Source organism: Oncorhynchus clarkii, chromosome 5, assembly GCF_045791955.1.
Source record: "Oncorhynchus clarkii lewisi isolate Uvic-CL-2024 chromosome 5, UVic_Ocla_1.0, whole genome shotgun sequence".
In the NCBI taxonomy this organism is placed as follows: Eukaryota; Metazoa; Chordata; class Actinopteri; order Salmoniformes; family Salmonidae; genus Oncorhynchus; species Oncorhynchus clarkii.
The window spans coordinates 6,421,957-6,438,213 of record NC_092151.1 but is presented as its reverse complement, the minus strand read 5'-3'; the positions used below and the strand labels follow the sequence as shown (position 1 = coordinate 6,438,213).

Sequence of the window (16,257 nt, the reverse complement as noted above, 5' to 3'; positions counted from 1 at the left end):
CAATACAGGAATAAGGTGGAATCATATTACACAGACTCCAACGCCTGGTGCATGTGGCAGGGGCTACAGTCCATTACGGGATTCAAAGGAAGAACCATCTGTTGTCTGCCCAACTAACCGGACTAACTCGAAACGTGCATAAAATGCATTGACAACAACATGGAACCGGGTGTGAGGGCCATCGCTCTCCGAGGCCAACGTGAGATAGGGTCTTTTTAATTCGCTCCACACTTACACGACCACGTCCCGACGGTATTCCAGGCCTTGTTCTCAGAGCGTACGTGGAGAAGCTGGGCAGTCATATTCACGGTCATTATCAAACTCTTCTTGTCTCAGTCTGTAATCCCCACGTGTTTTAACATGACCCCCATCATCCCTGTAACTAAGATCTCTAAGGCTTCATGCCGCAATGACTAGCACCCTGTAGCACTCGCATCTGTAATCAGGAAGTGCTTTTTGAGAGGCTTGTTATGGCACACGTTAACTCCACCATCCCAGACACCCTAGACCCAATGAGCAATACCGCCCCAACAGATCCGTAGACGACGCAATCTCTATTGCACTCCACGCTGTCCTCACCCTCTTAGGTGTTCCTCTTATCTATGTGAGAAAGCTGTTCACTGACTACAGCGAAGTGTTCAACACCGTTGTCCCCTACAAGCTCATCATCGAGCTTAGGACTCTGGATCTGAACACCTTTCTCTTCAACTGGATCTTGACGGGCCGACCCCAGGTGGTGAAGGTAGGCAATATCACCTCCATCCACGCTGACCCTTAACACAGGGGTCCCTCAGGGGTGTGTGCTTAGTCCCCTCATGTACTCCCTGTTCACCCACGACTGTGTGGCCACGCACAACTTCAACGCCATTATCAAGTTCGCTGACGATACGATGGCGGTATGCCTTATCATCGACGACCATGAGTCAGCCTACAGGGAGGAGGTCAGTGACCTGGTAGTGTGGTGCCGGAGCAACAACCTCTCCCTCAACGTCAAGACCAAGGAGCTGGAAACAGGAAACGGGGGGGCGAGCACACCGGCAGCATTGGAGCTGGTAAACACCTCTTAAGTTACTTTGTGTCCAAGTCACTAAAGACTTAAAATGGTCCAAACACACACAGTCGTGAAGAAAGCGTGACAGTGCCTCTTCCCCCCTCATGAGGTTGAAAAAGTTTTGCAATGGCCCTCAAGTCCTGAAAAGGTTATACAGCTGTACCATCGAGAGCATCTTGACTGGCTGCGTCACTGCTTGGTATGGCAAATGCACCGCCCTCGATCGCATGGCGCTACAGAAGGTAGTGCGGACAGCCCCGTACATCACTGGGGCCGAGCCCCCTGCCATCCAGGACCTCTATATCAGAGGGTGGTGAGGACAGCCCAGTACATCACTGGGGCCGAGCCCCCTGCCATCCAGGACCTCTATATCAGAGGGTGGTGAGGACAGCCCCGTACATCACTGGGGCTGAGCCTCCTGCCATCCAGGACCTCTATATCAGAGGGTGGTGAGGACAGCCCCGTACATCACTGGGGCTGAGCCCCCTGCCATCCAGGACCTCTATAACAGACGGCGTGAAAAGAAAGGCCTGGGAAATTGTCACCCAAGCCATAGACTATTTTCTCTGCTGCAGGCATGGCAAGAGGTACCGGTGCATCAAGTCTGACACCAACCTCCATCACTCCAGTATCCCTGTTCCCTATACATAACTACCTCCATCACTCCAGTATCCCTGTCCCCTATACATATCTACCTCCATCACTCCAGTATCCCTGTCCCCTTCCCCCTATACATATCTACCTCCATCACTCCAGTATCCCTGTCCCCTTCCCCCTATACATATCTACCTCCATCACTCCAGTATCCCTGTCCCCTTCCCCTTATACATATCTACCTCCATCACTCCAGTATCCCTGTCCCCTATACATATCTACCTCCATCACTCCAGTACCCCTGTCCCCTTCCCCCTATACATATCTACCTCCATCACTCCAGTATCCCTGTCCCCTTCCCCCTATACATATCGACCTCCATCACTCCAGTATCCCTGTCCCCTTCCCCCTATACATATCTACCTCCATCACTCCAGTATACCTGCCCCCTTCCTCCTATACATATCTACCTCCATCACTCCAGTATCCCTGTCTCCTATACATATCTACCTCCATCACTCCAGTATCCCTGTACAGATCTACCTCCATCACTCCAGTATCCCTGTACATATCTACCTCCATCACTCCAGTATCCCTGTCCCCTTCATCCTATACATATCTACCTCCATCACTCCAGTATCCCTGTCTCCTATACATATCTACCTCCATCACTCCAGTATCCCTGTCCCCTTCATCCTATACATATCTACCTCCATCACTCCAGTATCTCTGTCCCCTTCCCCCTATACATATCTACCTCCATCACTCCAGTATCCCTGTCCCATTCCCCCTATACATAACTACCTCCAGTATCCCTGTCCCATTACCTCCCTATACATATCTACCTCCATCACTCCAGTATCTCTGTCCCCTTCCCCCTATACATATCTACCTCCATCACTCCAGTATCCCTGTCTCCTATACATATCTACCTCCATCACTCCAGTATCCCTGTCTCCTATACATATCTACCTCCATCACTCCAGTATCCCTGTCCCCTTCCCCCTATACATATCTACCTCCATCACTCCAGTATCCCTGTCCCCTTCCCCCTATACATATCTACCTCCATCACTCCAGTATCCCTGTCTCCTTCCCCCTATACATATCTACCTCCATCACTCCAGTATCCCTGTCCCCTTCCCCCTATACATATCGACCTCCATCACTCCAGTATCCCTGTCCCATTATCTCCCTATACATATCTACCTCCATCACTCCAGTATCCCTGTCTCCTATACATATCTACCTCCATCACTCCAGTATCCCTGTTCCCTTCCCCCTATACATATCTACCTCCATCACTCCAGTATCCCTGTCCCATTATCTCCATATACATATCTACCTGGTATTGGATCTGACTTATTAAATGTTTCCTGAATATAGTATGCTTGCTTACTTACTTTATTTTGTATTTCATATTCTTATTTCTCGTGTTTTTTTTTCTAGTATTACACTATTGATTAGTACATTGTTGGGTTTTGAGTTGTCAAAGGTATTTCACTGTACTTGTGCATCTAAACAGCACCTATAATGTAGATTGAGCCTTGTTATAGGTTATTGTCCTGCTGAAAGGTGATTTAATCTCCAAGTGTCTGGTGTAAAGCAGAAGGAAGCAGGTATTCCTCTAGGGTTTTCCCTGTGCTTAGGTCCCATCCTGTTTTTTTTTTTTTATCCTGGAAAAACTCCCCAGTCTTTGCCATTGACAAGCATACCCATACCACGATGCAGCCTCCACCATGCTTGAAAATAAGGAGGCAGTTACTCAGTGATGTGGTGTTTTGCATTTAGGCCAAAAAGTGTGTTTCTTTGCTGTGTTTTTTTTAGCAGTATTACTTTAGTACCTGTTTTTGGAATATGTTTTATATATTTGTGTTCTGCGTATTTGTATTCCTCTTTTCAATCTGTCATTTACGTCATTACTGTGGAGTCACGACAATGTTCTTGATCCATCCTCAGTTTACTCCCCCATCACAGCCAAACTGAACTCTGTAGCTGTTTTTAAAATCACCAATAGCGTCTTGGTAACATCCCTGAGCAGTTTCCTTCCCGGCCTGCAGCTCAGTTCAGAAGGACGACTGCGTCTTTGTGTCTGGGGTGGTTTTAATACAGCAGCGTTATTAACGGGTCCATGCTTAAAGACATATTAAATGTCTGATTTTGTTATTGTTACCCATCTACCAATCAAAAGCCTCATAAGAAGGGCAGTGAAAAACTTCCTGGTCTTTGTAGTTGAATCTGTGCTTGAAATTCAATACTTGACTGAGGGACTTTACAGATATTGTATGTATGGGGGACAGAGGAAGGAGTGGTCGTTCACTACTAGACTTTGTTTAGCCAAATTTGACTGCTGAACTAATTTCAGCTTGCCTTAACAAAGGGCGTGAATACTCATGCACCAATTATTTAAGTGATTTAATTGTTAGTCATTTGTGAAAATGTGTGTGTGTATATATATATAGTATATAGTATATAGTGTATATATATATATATATATAGTTCTGAGTTACTCCTTATAGACAGCTGTACTGCCTCAGTTAATAATGCAGCTTGTTTATTTAATTTAATAAAAAATGTTTCTTTACTTTGACATTATCTAGTATTTTGTATTGATCAATGACAAAAAAAATAAATAATCACAATTAAATCTATTTCAATCCCGCTTTGTAACGCCGCATAATGTGAAGAGATAATGATACCCACTGTATATAGTGGCTATTGATTCTGGTTTTTATTTTGGTTTTGAGGAGATAACGAAAGTTACTCCAAAGCGTGGAGAGGGTTTTTCTTCTTCTCTCGTTTCCTGTTCTATTGATCTGAATGAGTTTTGTGAAAACTGTTCCACGGTTGTATCATCAGGTGTTCTTTAATGGAGTCCTTCTTTTAAATCTGGTGCCAAGATAAAGGCCTGGGCTCCGTTCCAAATGGTACCCGATTCCTTATAAATATAACTAAGGAATACGAAAGTAGTGCCCTATAATAAAGGGAATTAGCGTGCAATTTGGAACACTTGGTAAGTGTTTTTGAACAGCGTGGTGAGCCGTTGTAGCAACTTGTTAAAATGAGAGGGATTTGGAGGAACTAATGCTTTCTCAGGCTGTGACAGCCATTAAGGAACATGAAGGGCTTGGAGCGAGGGGGGGGGATCACGTCTCTCGTCTTTTTATTATGGGACAGTTGGACTGGAGAAAGACGGCTTTCTTCGCGCACGGCAACAACAACAACAAAAATAACATTCAATATGCCTTTCTGCAAAGCCTTTATAATTGAGTTACATTAATCCGTATATACATTTATTGTGTGTTTGACTTCATCATGAAAAGCCAGGTCCTTGGTTTGATTTGGACCAGGGACCAGGGACACAGACACTGTTCTGACACCGATAACCTGCTATCAGTCTGCCAGCCTCTCCTCCTCCTCTCCCTCGCGTCTCCCTCGCCTCTCCTCTCCTCCTCCACTCCCTCTCCTCCTATTCTCTCTCGCCTCTCCCTCTCCTCCTCGTCTCCCTCGCCTCTCCTCCTCGTCTCCCTCGCCTCTCCCTCTCCTCCTTCTCTCCCTCGCCTCTCCCTCTCCTCCTTCTCTCCCTCGCCTCTCCCCCTCCTCCTCCTCTCCCCCTCCTCCTCCTCGCCTCCTCCTCTCCCTCGCCTCCTCTCCCTCGCCTCCTCCTCTCCCTCGCCTCCTCCTCTCCCTCGCCTCCTCCTCTCCCTCTCCTCCTCCTCTCCCTCGCCTCCTCTCCCTCGCCTCCTTCTCTCCCTCTCCTCCTTCTCTCCCTCTCCTCCTTCTCTCCCTCTCCTCCTTCTCTCCCTCTCTTCGTTCTCTCCCTCTCCTCGTTCTCTCTCCTCTCCTCCTGGTGTCATTCACTGTTTGCATGGCTTGAGCTTTCTCTCTGCCTGCGAGTGCCTGCTCACCAAAGGCCCTCACCTCTCTCTTGGGCCCCAGCCCTCACCTCTCACAGGTCCCCAGCCCTCACCTCTCACAGGTCCCCAGCCCTCACCTCTCACAGATCCTCAGCCCTCACCCCTCTCTCTGGCCCCCAGCCCTCACCTCTCTCTCTGGCCCCCAGCACTCACCTCTCTCTGGCCCCCAGCACTCACCTCTCTCTCTGGCCCCCAGCACTCACCTCTCTCTCTGGCCCCCAGCCCTCTCTCTGGCCCCCAGCCCTCTCTCTGGCCCCCAGCCCTCTCTCTGGCCCCCAGCCCTCTCTCTGGCCCCCAGCCCTCTCTCTGGCCCCCAGCCCTCTCTCTGGCCCCCAGCCCTCTCTCTGGCCCCCAGCCCTCTCTCTGGCCCCCAGCCCTCTCTCTGGCCCCCAGCCCTCTCTCTGGCCCCCAGCCCTCTCTCTGGCCCCCAGCCCTCTCTCTGGCCCCCAGCCCTCTCTCTGGGCCCCCAGCCCTCTCTCTGGGCCCCCAGCCCTCTCTCTGGGCCCCCAGCCCTCTCTCTGGGCCCCCAGCCCTCTCTCTGGGCCCCCAGCCCTCTCTCTGGGCCCCCAGCCCTCTCTCTGGGCCCCCAGCCCTCTCTCTGGGCCCCCAGCCCTCTCTCTGGGCCCCCAGCCCTCTCTCTGGGCCCCCAGCCCTCTCTCTGGGCCCCCAGCCCTCACCTCTCTCTCTGGGCCCCCAGCCCTCACCTCTCTCTCTGGGCCCCCAGCCCTCACCTCTCTCTCTGGGCCCCCAGCCCTCACCTCTCTCTCTGGGCCCCCAGCCCTCACCTCTCTCTCGGGCCCCCAGCCCTCACCTCTCTCTCGGGCCCCCAGCCCTCACCTCTCTCTCGGGCCCCCAGCCCTCACCTCTCTCTCGGGCCCCCAGCTCTCACCTCTCTCTCGGGCCCCCAGCCCTCACCTCTCTCTCGGGCCCCCAGCCCTCACCTCTCTCTCGGGCCCCCAGCCCTCACCCCTCTCTCGGGTTCCCCGCCCTCACCCCTCTCTCGGGTTCCCCGCCCTCACCCCTCTCTCGGGCCCCCCCAGCCCTCACCCATCTCTCGCACCCCTAGCCACAGGAAAGGAAGACCCAGAGTTACCTCTGCTGCAGAGGATAAGTTCATTAGAATTACCAGACTCAGAAATTGCAGCCCAAGTAAATGCTTCACAGAGTTCAAGTAACAGACACATCTCAACATCAGCTGTTCAGAGGAGACTGCGTGAATCAGGCCTTCATGGTCAAATTGCTGCAAAGAAACCACTACAGAAGGCAACCAATAAGAAGACACTTGCTTGGGCCAAGGAACACGAGGAGTGTACATTAGACCGGTGGAAATCTGTCCTTTGGTCTGATGAGTCCAAATTTGAGATTTTTGGTTCCAACCGCTGTTCCTTTGTGAGACGCAGAGGGGATGTTCTCTGCATGTGTGGTTCCCACCGTGAAGCATGGAGGAGGTGGTGTGTGGTTCCCACCGTGAAGCATGGAGGAGGTGGTGTTATGGTGTGGGGGTGCTTTTGCTGGTGACACAGTCAGTGATTTATTTAGAATTCAAGGCACACTTAACCAGCATGGCTACCACAGCATTCTGCAGTGATATGCCAGTCCCACTAAGCCCAGACCAGATAGGAATTAGTTTATTTTTCAACATGACAATGACCCAAAACACACCTCCAAGCTGTGTAAGGGCTATTTGACCGAGAAGTGGAGTGATGTAGTGCTGCATCAGATGACCTGGCCTCCACAATCACCCGACCTCAACCCAATTGAGATGGTTTGGGATGAGTTGGACCACAGAGTGAAGGAAAAGCAGCCAACAAGTACTCGGCGTATGTTGGAACTCTTTCAAGACTGTTGGAAAAGCATTCCAGGTGAAGCTGGTTGAGAGAATGCCAAGAGCGTGCGAAGCTGTCATCAAGGCAAAGGGTGGCTACTTTGAAACAAATATCTTGATTGGTTTAACACTTTTTTTGGTTACTACATGATTCCATATGTGTTATTTCATAGTTTGGATGTCTTCACTAGTATTATGCAATGTAGAAAATATCAAGAAAAACCATTGAATGAGTAGATGTGTCCAAAATATTTGACTGGTCCTGTGTATACTTGTTTTTGTCACAAAAAGTAATGTATTATGGTTTGTTTGAAAAACAATATGGCATTTGTTTTATAAAACGCAACATTTAGATGATTCATGACATCAATAATTACATGTTTGGGCTGAAGTAAATTTAAAAAGGTTTCAAACCGAGCTCTGTAATTAATTTGATTAAAAAAAAAAAACATTTCACCTTTTTAAAACTAAAATGAAATTACTGCAACTGTTGATATTTACATCAATTTGCTAGAAAATCTTCTGACATCTTTAACTCCCGAACCAAACTCTGTGGTTCTCTGTTCTGTTCTCTTCATCTCTCTGTTACTAACTGCTGTTCTCCTGAAAACTGTGGAGTCCGTGTTTTTTTCTTTTTCTTATTTTTCCCCTCTTGACTGATCTTTCATTTCCTCTGCAAGCCGCTGCTGTTGCTGCTACTACCAGTACTACCAGTCCTGGCATTGGGGCTTTCCCCTCAGGTCCTGCTGCTTTCCATTGTCCCTCAGTCAACGAAGGTACAACCAACCCCTGACAACATTGCCCTCTAACTATATACTCTCTCTATCTTCATCTTTCTTTCTCTCTCAATTTCAATTCTCTCTGTTCCCCCCCCCCCCCCTCATCTGCCATGCGCTCATCTTCCCCTTGGTCCAAATAGTGCCCCATCTCGGTCGTGTGTTGTTCAGTCTGTCTCTTCTGGTCTGTGTCTTTTTGTCCTGGTGATTTGTCCAAGTCTTGTCAGTCTTTCCTATACAGGACCTGTATTCACAAAGCATCGGAGTTGTTTTGCTGCTTTTTAAAATAAAATCCTAATGAATAAGGCATGATGCTTTGTGAATGTGGTTCCAGATGTCACTGTGTGTGTGTGTACTGTGTGTGTGTGTACTGTGTGTGTGTGTACTGTGTGTGTATGTACTGTGTGTGTGTACTGTGTGTGCATGCTCGTTCCGCCTGGGAGACTACCAGAAAACACAACCAACATCAACACATCCAGCTGAATCACAAGGACCCACTTGGCTTTTTCTCTCTCTTTTTATGCAGTGCTGAATTTCAAGTTGTATTTTTCAGCTGGATTCAATGAGCATTTTTCCAGGTGGATTTTTTTAATTTTTTGAAATAGGAAAACTAAAATGTGGTTTTCGTTTCCTCCTTTAATCACAAGAGAACATAGATTTTCAAGTTAACTCAATAGATTCATAGAAACGTACACTTTCAGGATTAATAACATTTTAAAAAGGATCTATAACATTTTCTCTGTCGAATCTAAATATGTTCACTGATATTTGCAGTGCAACATATAGTTGTGTAAATCTCCTGAGTGGCCTTTTATTCTTTAACAAAAGGCAGATCCAATGCTATATTGGCAAATGATTAAACAATTGTTTGTTGCAGTTTTAAAAAAAATCAGTGTTGTAATTATTTTTTCGAAGCCTTTGATTTAACTAAATAATAAATTACTAATTTTACAAAGATAGTGACATAGATGCCTTTATAGTGCCTTCAGAAAGTGTTCATACTCATTATTCCACATTTTATCTGAATTCAAAATGGATTTATTTGAAATTGTTTTTACCCCATAATGACAATGAAAACATGTTTTTTTATTTTTTTAAATATCTAATTTACATAAGTATTCACACCCCTAAGTTGATTTGTGTCAGCACCTGATGTTAGATGCACCTGATGTTAGATGCACCTGATGTTAGATGCACCTGATGTTAGATGCACCTGATGTTAGATGCACCTGATGTTAGATGCACCTGATGTTAGATGCACCTGATGTTAGATGCACCTGATGTTAGATGCACCTGATGTTAGATGCACCTGATGTTAGATGCACCTGGTGTTAGATGCACCTGGTGTTAGATGCACCTGGTGTTAGATGCACCTGATGCACCTGATGTTAGATGCACCTGATGTTAGATGCACTTGGTGTTAGATGCACCTGATGCACCTGATATTAGATGCACCTGATGTTAGATGCACCTGGTGTTAGATGCACCTGTTATTAGATGCACCTGGTGTTAGATGCACCTGGTATTAGATGCACCTGGTATTAGATGCACCTGGTATTAGATGCACCTGATATTAGATGCACCTGGTATTAGATGCACCTGATGTTAGATGCACCTGATGTTAGATGCACCTGGTATTAGATGCACCTGATATTAGATGCACCTGGTATTAGATGCACCTGGTATTAGATGCACCTGGTGTTAGATGCACCTGGTATTAGATGCACCTGGTATTAGATGCACCTGGTATTAGATGCACCTGATGTTAGATGCACCTGATGTTAGATGCACCTGATGTTAGATGCACCTGATGTTAGATGCACCTGATGTTAGATGCACCTGGTATTAGATGCACCTGATATTAGATGCACCTGGTGTTAGATGCACCTGATGTTAGATGCACCTGATGTTAGATGCACCTGATGTTAGATGCACCTGGTGTTAGATGCACCTGGTATTAGATGCACCTGGTATTAGATGCACCTGGTATTAGATGCACCTGGTATTAGATGCACCTGGTATTAGATGCACCTGGTATTAGATGCACCTGATGTTAGATGCACCTGATGTTAGATGCACCTGGTATTAGATGCACCTGGTATTAGATGCACCTGGTATTAGATGCACCTGGTATTAGATGCACCTGGTATTAGATGCACCTGGTATTAGATGCACCTGGTGTTAGATGCACCTGGTATTAGATGCACCTGGTATTAGATGCACCTGGTATTAGATGCACCTGATGTTAGATGCACCTGATGTTAGATGCACCTGATGTTAGATGCACCTGATGTTAGATGCACCTGGTGTTAGATGCACCTGGTATTAGATGCACCTGATGTTAGATGCACCTGATATTAGATGCACCTGGTATTAGATGCACCTGATGTTAGATGCACCTGGTGTTAGATGCACCTGGTATTAGATGCACCTGATGTTAGATGCACCTGATGTTAGATGCACCTGGTATTAGATGCACCTGAGCTGAATATGGAGTCACAGCAAAGGGGTGTGAAATACTTACGTAAATTAGATTTCTGTATTTCATTTTCAAATACATTTGCAAACATTTCCAGACTATGTTTTCACTTTTGTCATTATAAGGAGGGTATTGTGTGTAGCAAGGTGAGAGAGAAACAAATCTATTTTAAATCCATGTTGAATTCGGGCTGTAACACAACCAGTACTTTGTGGAGGCAGCGTAAACTGTGTTTTATTAGCGTTGTACATAACAGAACCAAACTCAAAGGAAGGTGAGTACGTATTGTATGGGGCAGCGTTGGATACTACCATACGATGGTCATATACAAACACATTGTGTATGCCGTGCATCCCCAAATCGGCAAGATTTAACCCCGACCCATATATTTGAACGATATATGTGAATAGGATGCATACCATTGTTCGATATGAAATACTCTCTTCCACATTCATATGGTGTTTTGATAACATTTCAAAGTTATTCAAATGGTCCACAAGCGCCGGTTGCTTCCTTGCTGTTTGTTCATGTCTGTCTGAAGGTTGTAGGATCTTCCAAATATTTTTATTTGACTTTTTAATGCGCCCGTGAACGGATGTGACTGTTATACCCCCCCTCCCCCTGGTCACTGTGTTACCATGTGACTGTTATACCCCCCCTCCCCCCCGGTCACTGTGTTACCATGTGACTGCTGTTATAACCCCCCCCCTATACCCCCTCCCCTGGCCACTGTGTTACCATGTGACTGCTGTTATAACCCCCCCCCTATACCCCCTCCCCTGGTCACTGTGTTACCATGTGACTGCTGTTATAACCCCCCCCTGGTCACTGTGTCGCCCTGTGACTACTGTTATAACCCCCCCCCCCTCCCTAGGTCACTTGATCTGTGACTGCTGTTATAACCCCCCCTGGTCACTGTGTCGCCCTGTGACTACTGTTATAACCCCCCCCCCCCCCCCTCCCTAGGTCACTGTTGATCTGTGGCTGCTGTTATAAACCCCCCCCCCAGGTCACTGTGTCGCCCTGTGACTACTGTTATAACCCCCCCCCCTCCCTAGGTCACTGTTGATCTGTGGCTGCTGTTATAAACCCCCCCCCCCCCCACCCCCTAGGTCACTGTTGATCTGTGACTGCTGTTATAACCCCCCCCTGGTCACTGTGTCGCCCTGTGACTTCTGTTATAACCCCCCCCCCCCCCCCCTAGGTCACTGTTGATCTGTGGCTGCTGTTATAACCCCCCCCCCCCTCCCCAGGTCACTGTTGATCTGTGGCTGCTGTTATAACCCCCCCCCCCCCCCCCCCAGGTTACTGTGTTACCATGTGACTACTGTTATAAACCCCCCCCCCCCCCCCCCCCCAGGTTACTGTGTTACCATGTGACTACTGTTATACCCCCCCCCCCCCCCCCCCCTCCCTAGGTCACTGTTGATCTGTGGCTGCTGTTATAACCCCCCCCCCAGGTTACTGTGTCGCCCTGTGTGACCTTGCGGCTGCTGTTTTGAACCCCTGCAGGTTGGAGCCAGCTGGCTGCTATGCACTGTGTGATGCTGCCTGACCTGCTGGGCCTGGACAAGTTCAGACCACCTCTTCTGGAGATGTTGGCGCGCCGCTGGCAGGACCGCTGTCTGGAGGTAATTTCAAATCTATTCAAACATGTCAACGTAAACTCTCTGGTGCACAGAGTAACAGGGCCAGGCCAGGATTAGGGTTAGTGGAGCTGTGTGAGGGGTTTAGTGGAGCTGTGTGAGGGGTTAGTGGGGCTGTGTGAGGGGTTAGTGGAGCTGTGTGAGGGGTTAGTGGAGGGTTTGGTTTTTTGGAATTTTATTAGGATCCCCATTAGTTGTTGCAGTAGCAGCAGCTACTCTTCCTGGGTTCCACACAAAACAGGAAACATAATACAGAATGACATTATACAGAACATCAATAGACAAGAACAGATCAAAGACAGAACGACATGCATTTAAAAAATGAAAGTGCATGTAGCCTACATACCAATGTTTACACACAAACTATCTAGGTCACATGGGGGAGAGGTGTTCTTTTATCTGTTTTTTGAAACCAGGTTTGCTGTTTATTTTAGCAATATGAGATGGATTTGGAGATTTGGGGACTGTGAAAAGACCCCTGGTGGCATGTCTGGTGGGATAAGTGAGGGTGTCAGAGCTGTGTGTAAGTTGACTATGCAAACAATTTGGGATTTTCAACACCAATGTTTCTTCTAAAAAGAAGAAGTGATGTAGTCAGTCTTAACACTTAACCAAGAGTCCCAGGGTTGGGGGTTAGCTCCGGCCAGGGTTGGGGGTTAGCTCCGGCCAGGTTTGAGGGTTAGCTCCGGCCAGGGTTGGGGGTTAGCTCCGGCCAGGGTTGGGGGTTAGCTCCGGCCAGGGTTGGGGGTTAGCTCCGGCCAGGGTTGGGGGTCATTGGTAGATGAGTAGGGGTTCTCGGTTTCTAAAGTCCCTCTCCTGTTCACTCTCTTCCCTCCTCTCCTGTTCACTCTCTTCCCTCCTCTCCTGTTCACTCTCTTCCCTCCTCTCCTGTTCACTCTCTACCCTCCTCTCCTGTTCACTCTCTACCCTCCTCTCCTGTTCACTCTCTACCCTCCTCTCCTGTTCACTCTCTACCCTCCTCTCCTGTTCACTCTCTACCCTCCTCTCCTGTTCACTCTCTACCCTCCTCTCCCGTTCACTCTCTACCCTCCTCTCCTGTTCACTCTCTTCCCTCCTCTCCTGTTCACTCTCTACCCTCCTCTCCCGTTCACTCTCTACCCTCCTCTCCCGTTCACTCTCTACCCTCCTCTCCTGTTCACTCTCTTCCCTCCTCTCCTGTTCACTCTCTACCCTCCTCTCCTGTTCACTCTCTACCCTCCTCTCCTGTTCACTCTCTTCCCTCCTCTCCTGTTCACTCTCTTCCCTCCTCTCCTGTTCACTCTCTTTCCTCTTCCTCACCTGCTGTAAACCGTCCTGTGTTTCTCCGTTGGTCGAGCGTGGCGCTTGCGGACTTCAAGGGTCGTTGGGGCGATTCACACTGGGGCCACCCATTTTGAAAATGCCTGCACACATTTAAATTTTTAAGGCGATTGGGATAAAAGTGTTTGCTAAATGACATTATTTTATTAGCTTCCAGGTTCATAACCTGTGTTTTATTAGCTTCCATAACCTGTGTGTGTCTGTCCACCAGCGTACACCCTGAGAGACTGACTGATTTCCTTCCTGTTGGGCTGTCTCTGTTGTCAGCTACTGATGTTAATATCCTGGGTCTTTCTCCACTAGGTGAGAGAAGCGGCCCAGGCCCTGCTCCTGGCTGAGCTGCGGAGGATTGGTCAGTCAGGCAGGAAGGACACCATCGACCTGTGGGCCCCCTACCTGCCCCAGTACGTGGATCAAGTCAGCTCACGTAAGTCTACGTGTGGGTGCGGGGCCGGGTGTGGGGGGCCGGGTGTGGGGTGTGGGGGCCGGGGTGTGGGGGGTGTTGGGGGGCCGGGGTGTGGGGCCGGGGTGTGGGGCCGGGTGTGCGGGCGGGGATACAGTCTATAACATCAGTGGGCAGTCAGTCATATTCTATAGCCAACCTCAGTCAGTCATATTCTACAGCCAACCTCAGTCAGTCATATTCTACAGCCAACCTCAGTCAGTCATATTCTACAGCCAACCTCAGTCAGTCATATTCTACAGCCAACCTCAGTCAGTCATATTCTACAGCCAACCTCAGTCAGTCATATTCTACAGCCAACCTCAGTCAGTCATATTCTATATCCAACCTCAGTCAGTCATATTCTATATCCAACCTCAGTCAGTCATATTCTACAGCCAACCTCAGTCAGTCATATTCTACAGCCAACCTCAGTCAGTCATAATCTACAGCCAACCTCAGTCAGTCATATTCTACAGCCAACCTCAGTCAGTCATATTCTATATCCAAACTCAGTCAGTCATATTCTACAGCCAACCTCAGTCAGTCATATTCTACAGCCAACCTCAGTCAGTCATATTCTACAGCCAACCTCAGTCAGTCATATTCTACAGCCAACCTCAGTCAGTCATATTCTACAGCCAACCTCAGTCAGTCATATTCTACAGCCAACCTCAGTCAGTCATATTCTATAGCCAACCTCAGTCAGTCATATTCTACAGCCAACCTCAGTCAGTCATATTCTACAGCCAACCTCAGTCAGTCATATTCTACAGCCAACCTCAGTCAGTCATATTCTATAGCCAACCTTTGACCTCAGTCAGTCATATTCTACAGCCAACCTCAGTCAGTCATATTCTATAGCCAACCTCAGTCAGTCATATTCTATATCCAACCTCAGTCAGTCATATTCTATAGCCAACCTCAGTCAGTCATATTCTATAGCCAACCTCAGTCAGTCATATTCTATATCCAACCTCAGTCAGTCATATTCTATAGCCAACCTCAGTCAGTCATATTCTACAGCCAACCTCAGTCAGTCATATTCTACAGCCAACCTCAGTCAGTCATATTCTACAGCCAACCTCAGTCAGTCATATTCTATAGCCAACCTCAGTCAGTCATATTCTACAGCCAACCTCAGTCAGTCATATTCTATAGCCAACCTTTGACCTCAGTCAGTCATATTCTACAGCCAACCTCAGTCAGTCATATTCTACAGCCAACCTCAGTCAGTCATATTCTATAGCCAACCTCAGTCAGTCATATTCTATATCCAACCTGTCAGTCAGTCATATTCTATAGCCAACCTCAGCCAGTCATATTCTACAGCCAACCTCAGTCAGTCATATTCTACAGCCAACCTCAGTCAGTCATATTCTACAGCCAACCTCAGTCAGTCATATTATATATCCAACCTCAGTCAGTCATATTCTATAGCCAACCTCAGTCAGTCATATTCTATAGCCAACCTTTGACCTCAGTCAGTCATATTCTACAGCCAACCTCAGTCAGTCATATTCTACAGCCAACCTCAGTCAGTCATATTCTATAGCCAACCTCAGTCAGTCATATTCTACAGCCAACCTCAGCCAGTCATATACTACAGCCAACCTCAGTCAGTCATATTCTACAGCCAACCTCAGTCAGTCATATTCTATATCCAACCTCAGTCAGTCATATTCTATAGCCAACCTCAGTCAGTCATATTCTACAGCCAACCTCAGTCAGTCATATTCTACAGCCAACCTCAGTCAGTCATATTCTACAGCCAACCTCAGTCAGTCATATTCTACAGCCAACCTCAGTCAGTCATATTCTACAGCCAACCTCAGCCAGTCATATACTACAGCCAACCTCAGTCAGTCATATTCTACAGCCAACCTCAGTCAGTCATATTCTATATCCAACCTCAGTCAGTCATATTCTATAGCCAACCTCAGTCAGTCATATTCTACAGCCAACCTCAGTCAGTCATATTCTACAGCCAACCTCAGTCAGTCATATTCTACAGCCAACCTCAGTCATATTCTACAGCCAACCTCAGTCAGTCATATTCTACAGCCAACCTCAGTCAGTCATATTCTACAGCCAACCTCAGTCAGTCATATTCTACAGCCAACCTCAGTCAGTCATATTCTATAGCCAACCTTTGACCTCAGTCAGAGCTGCCCTTCCTTTATCTGTTTCAATGTGTTCTCAGTTCT

At 47.7% G+C, this 16,257-nt stretch overlaps 1 protein-coding gene across 4 annotated transcripts in view; it reads left to right on the top strand.

The window, feature by feature from the left end:
- Positions 1–16,257, top strand: part of LOC139408272 (WD repeat-containing protein 7) — a 333,290-nt gene that overhangs the window by 84,369 nt on the left and 232,664 nt on the right. For 3 of the 4 annotated variants that reach the window (XM_071151971.1, XM_071151969.1, XM_071151972.1), the window contains 3 exons: positions 8,068–8,163; positions 12,155–12,273; positions 13,912–14,035. In XM_071151971.1, coding sequence (XP_071008072.1) covers positions 8,068–8,163; positions 12,155–12,273; positions 13,912–14,035 — 339 coding nt within the window. The remainder of the gene's footprint in view (positions 1–8,067; positions 8,164–12,154; positions 12,274–13,911; positions 14,036–16,257) is intronic. The other variant, XM_071151970.1, reaches the window with a different exon arrangement.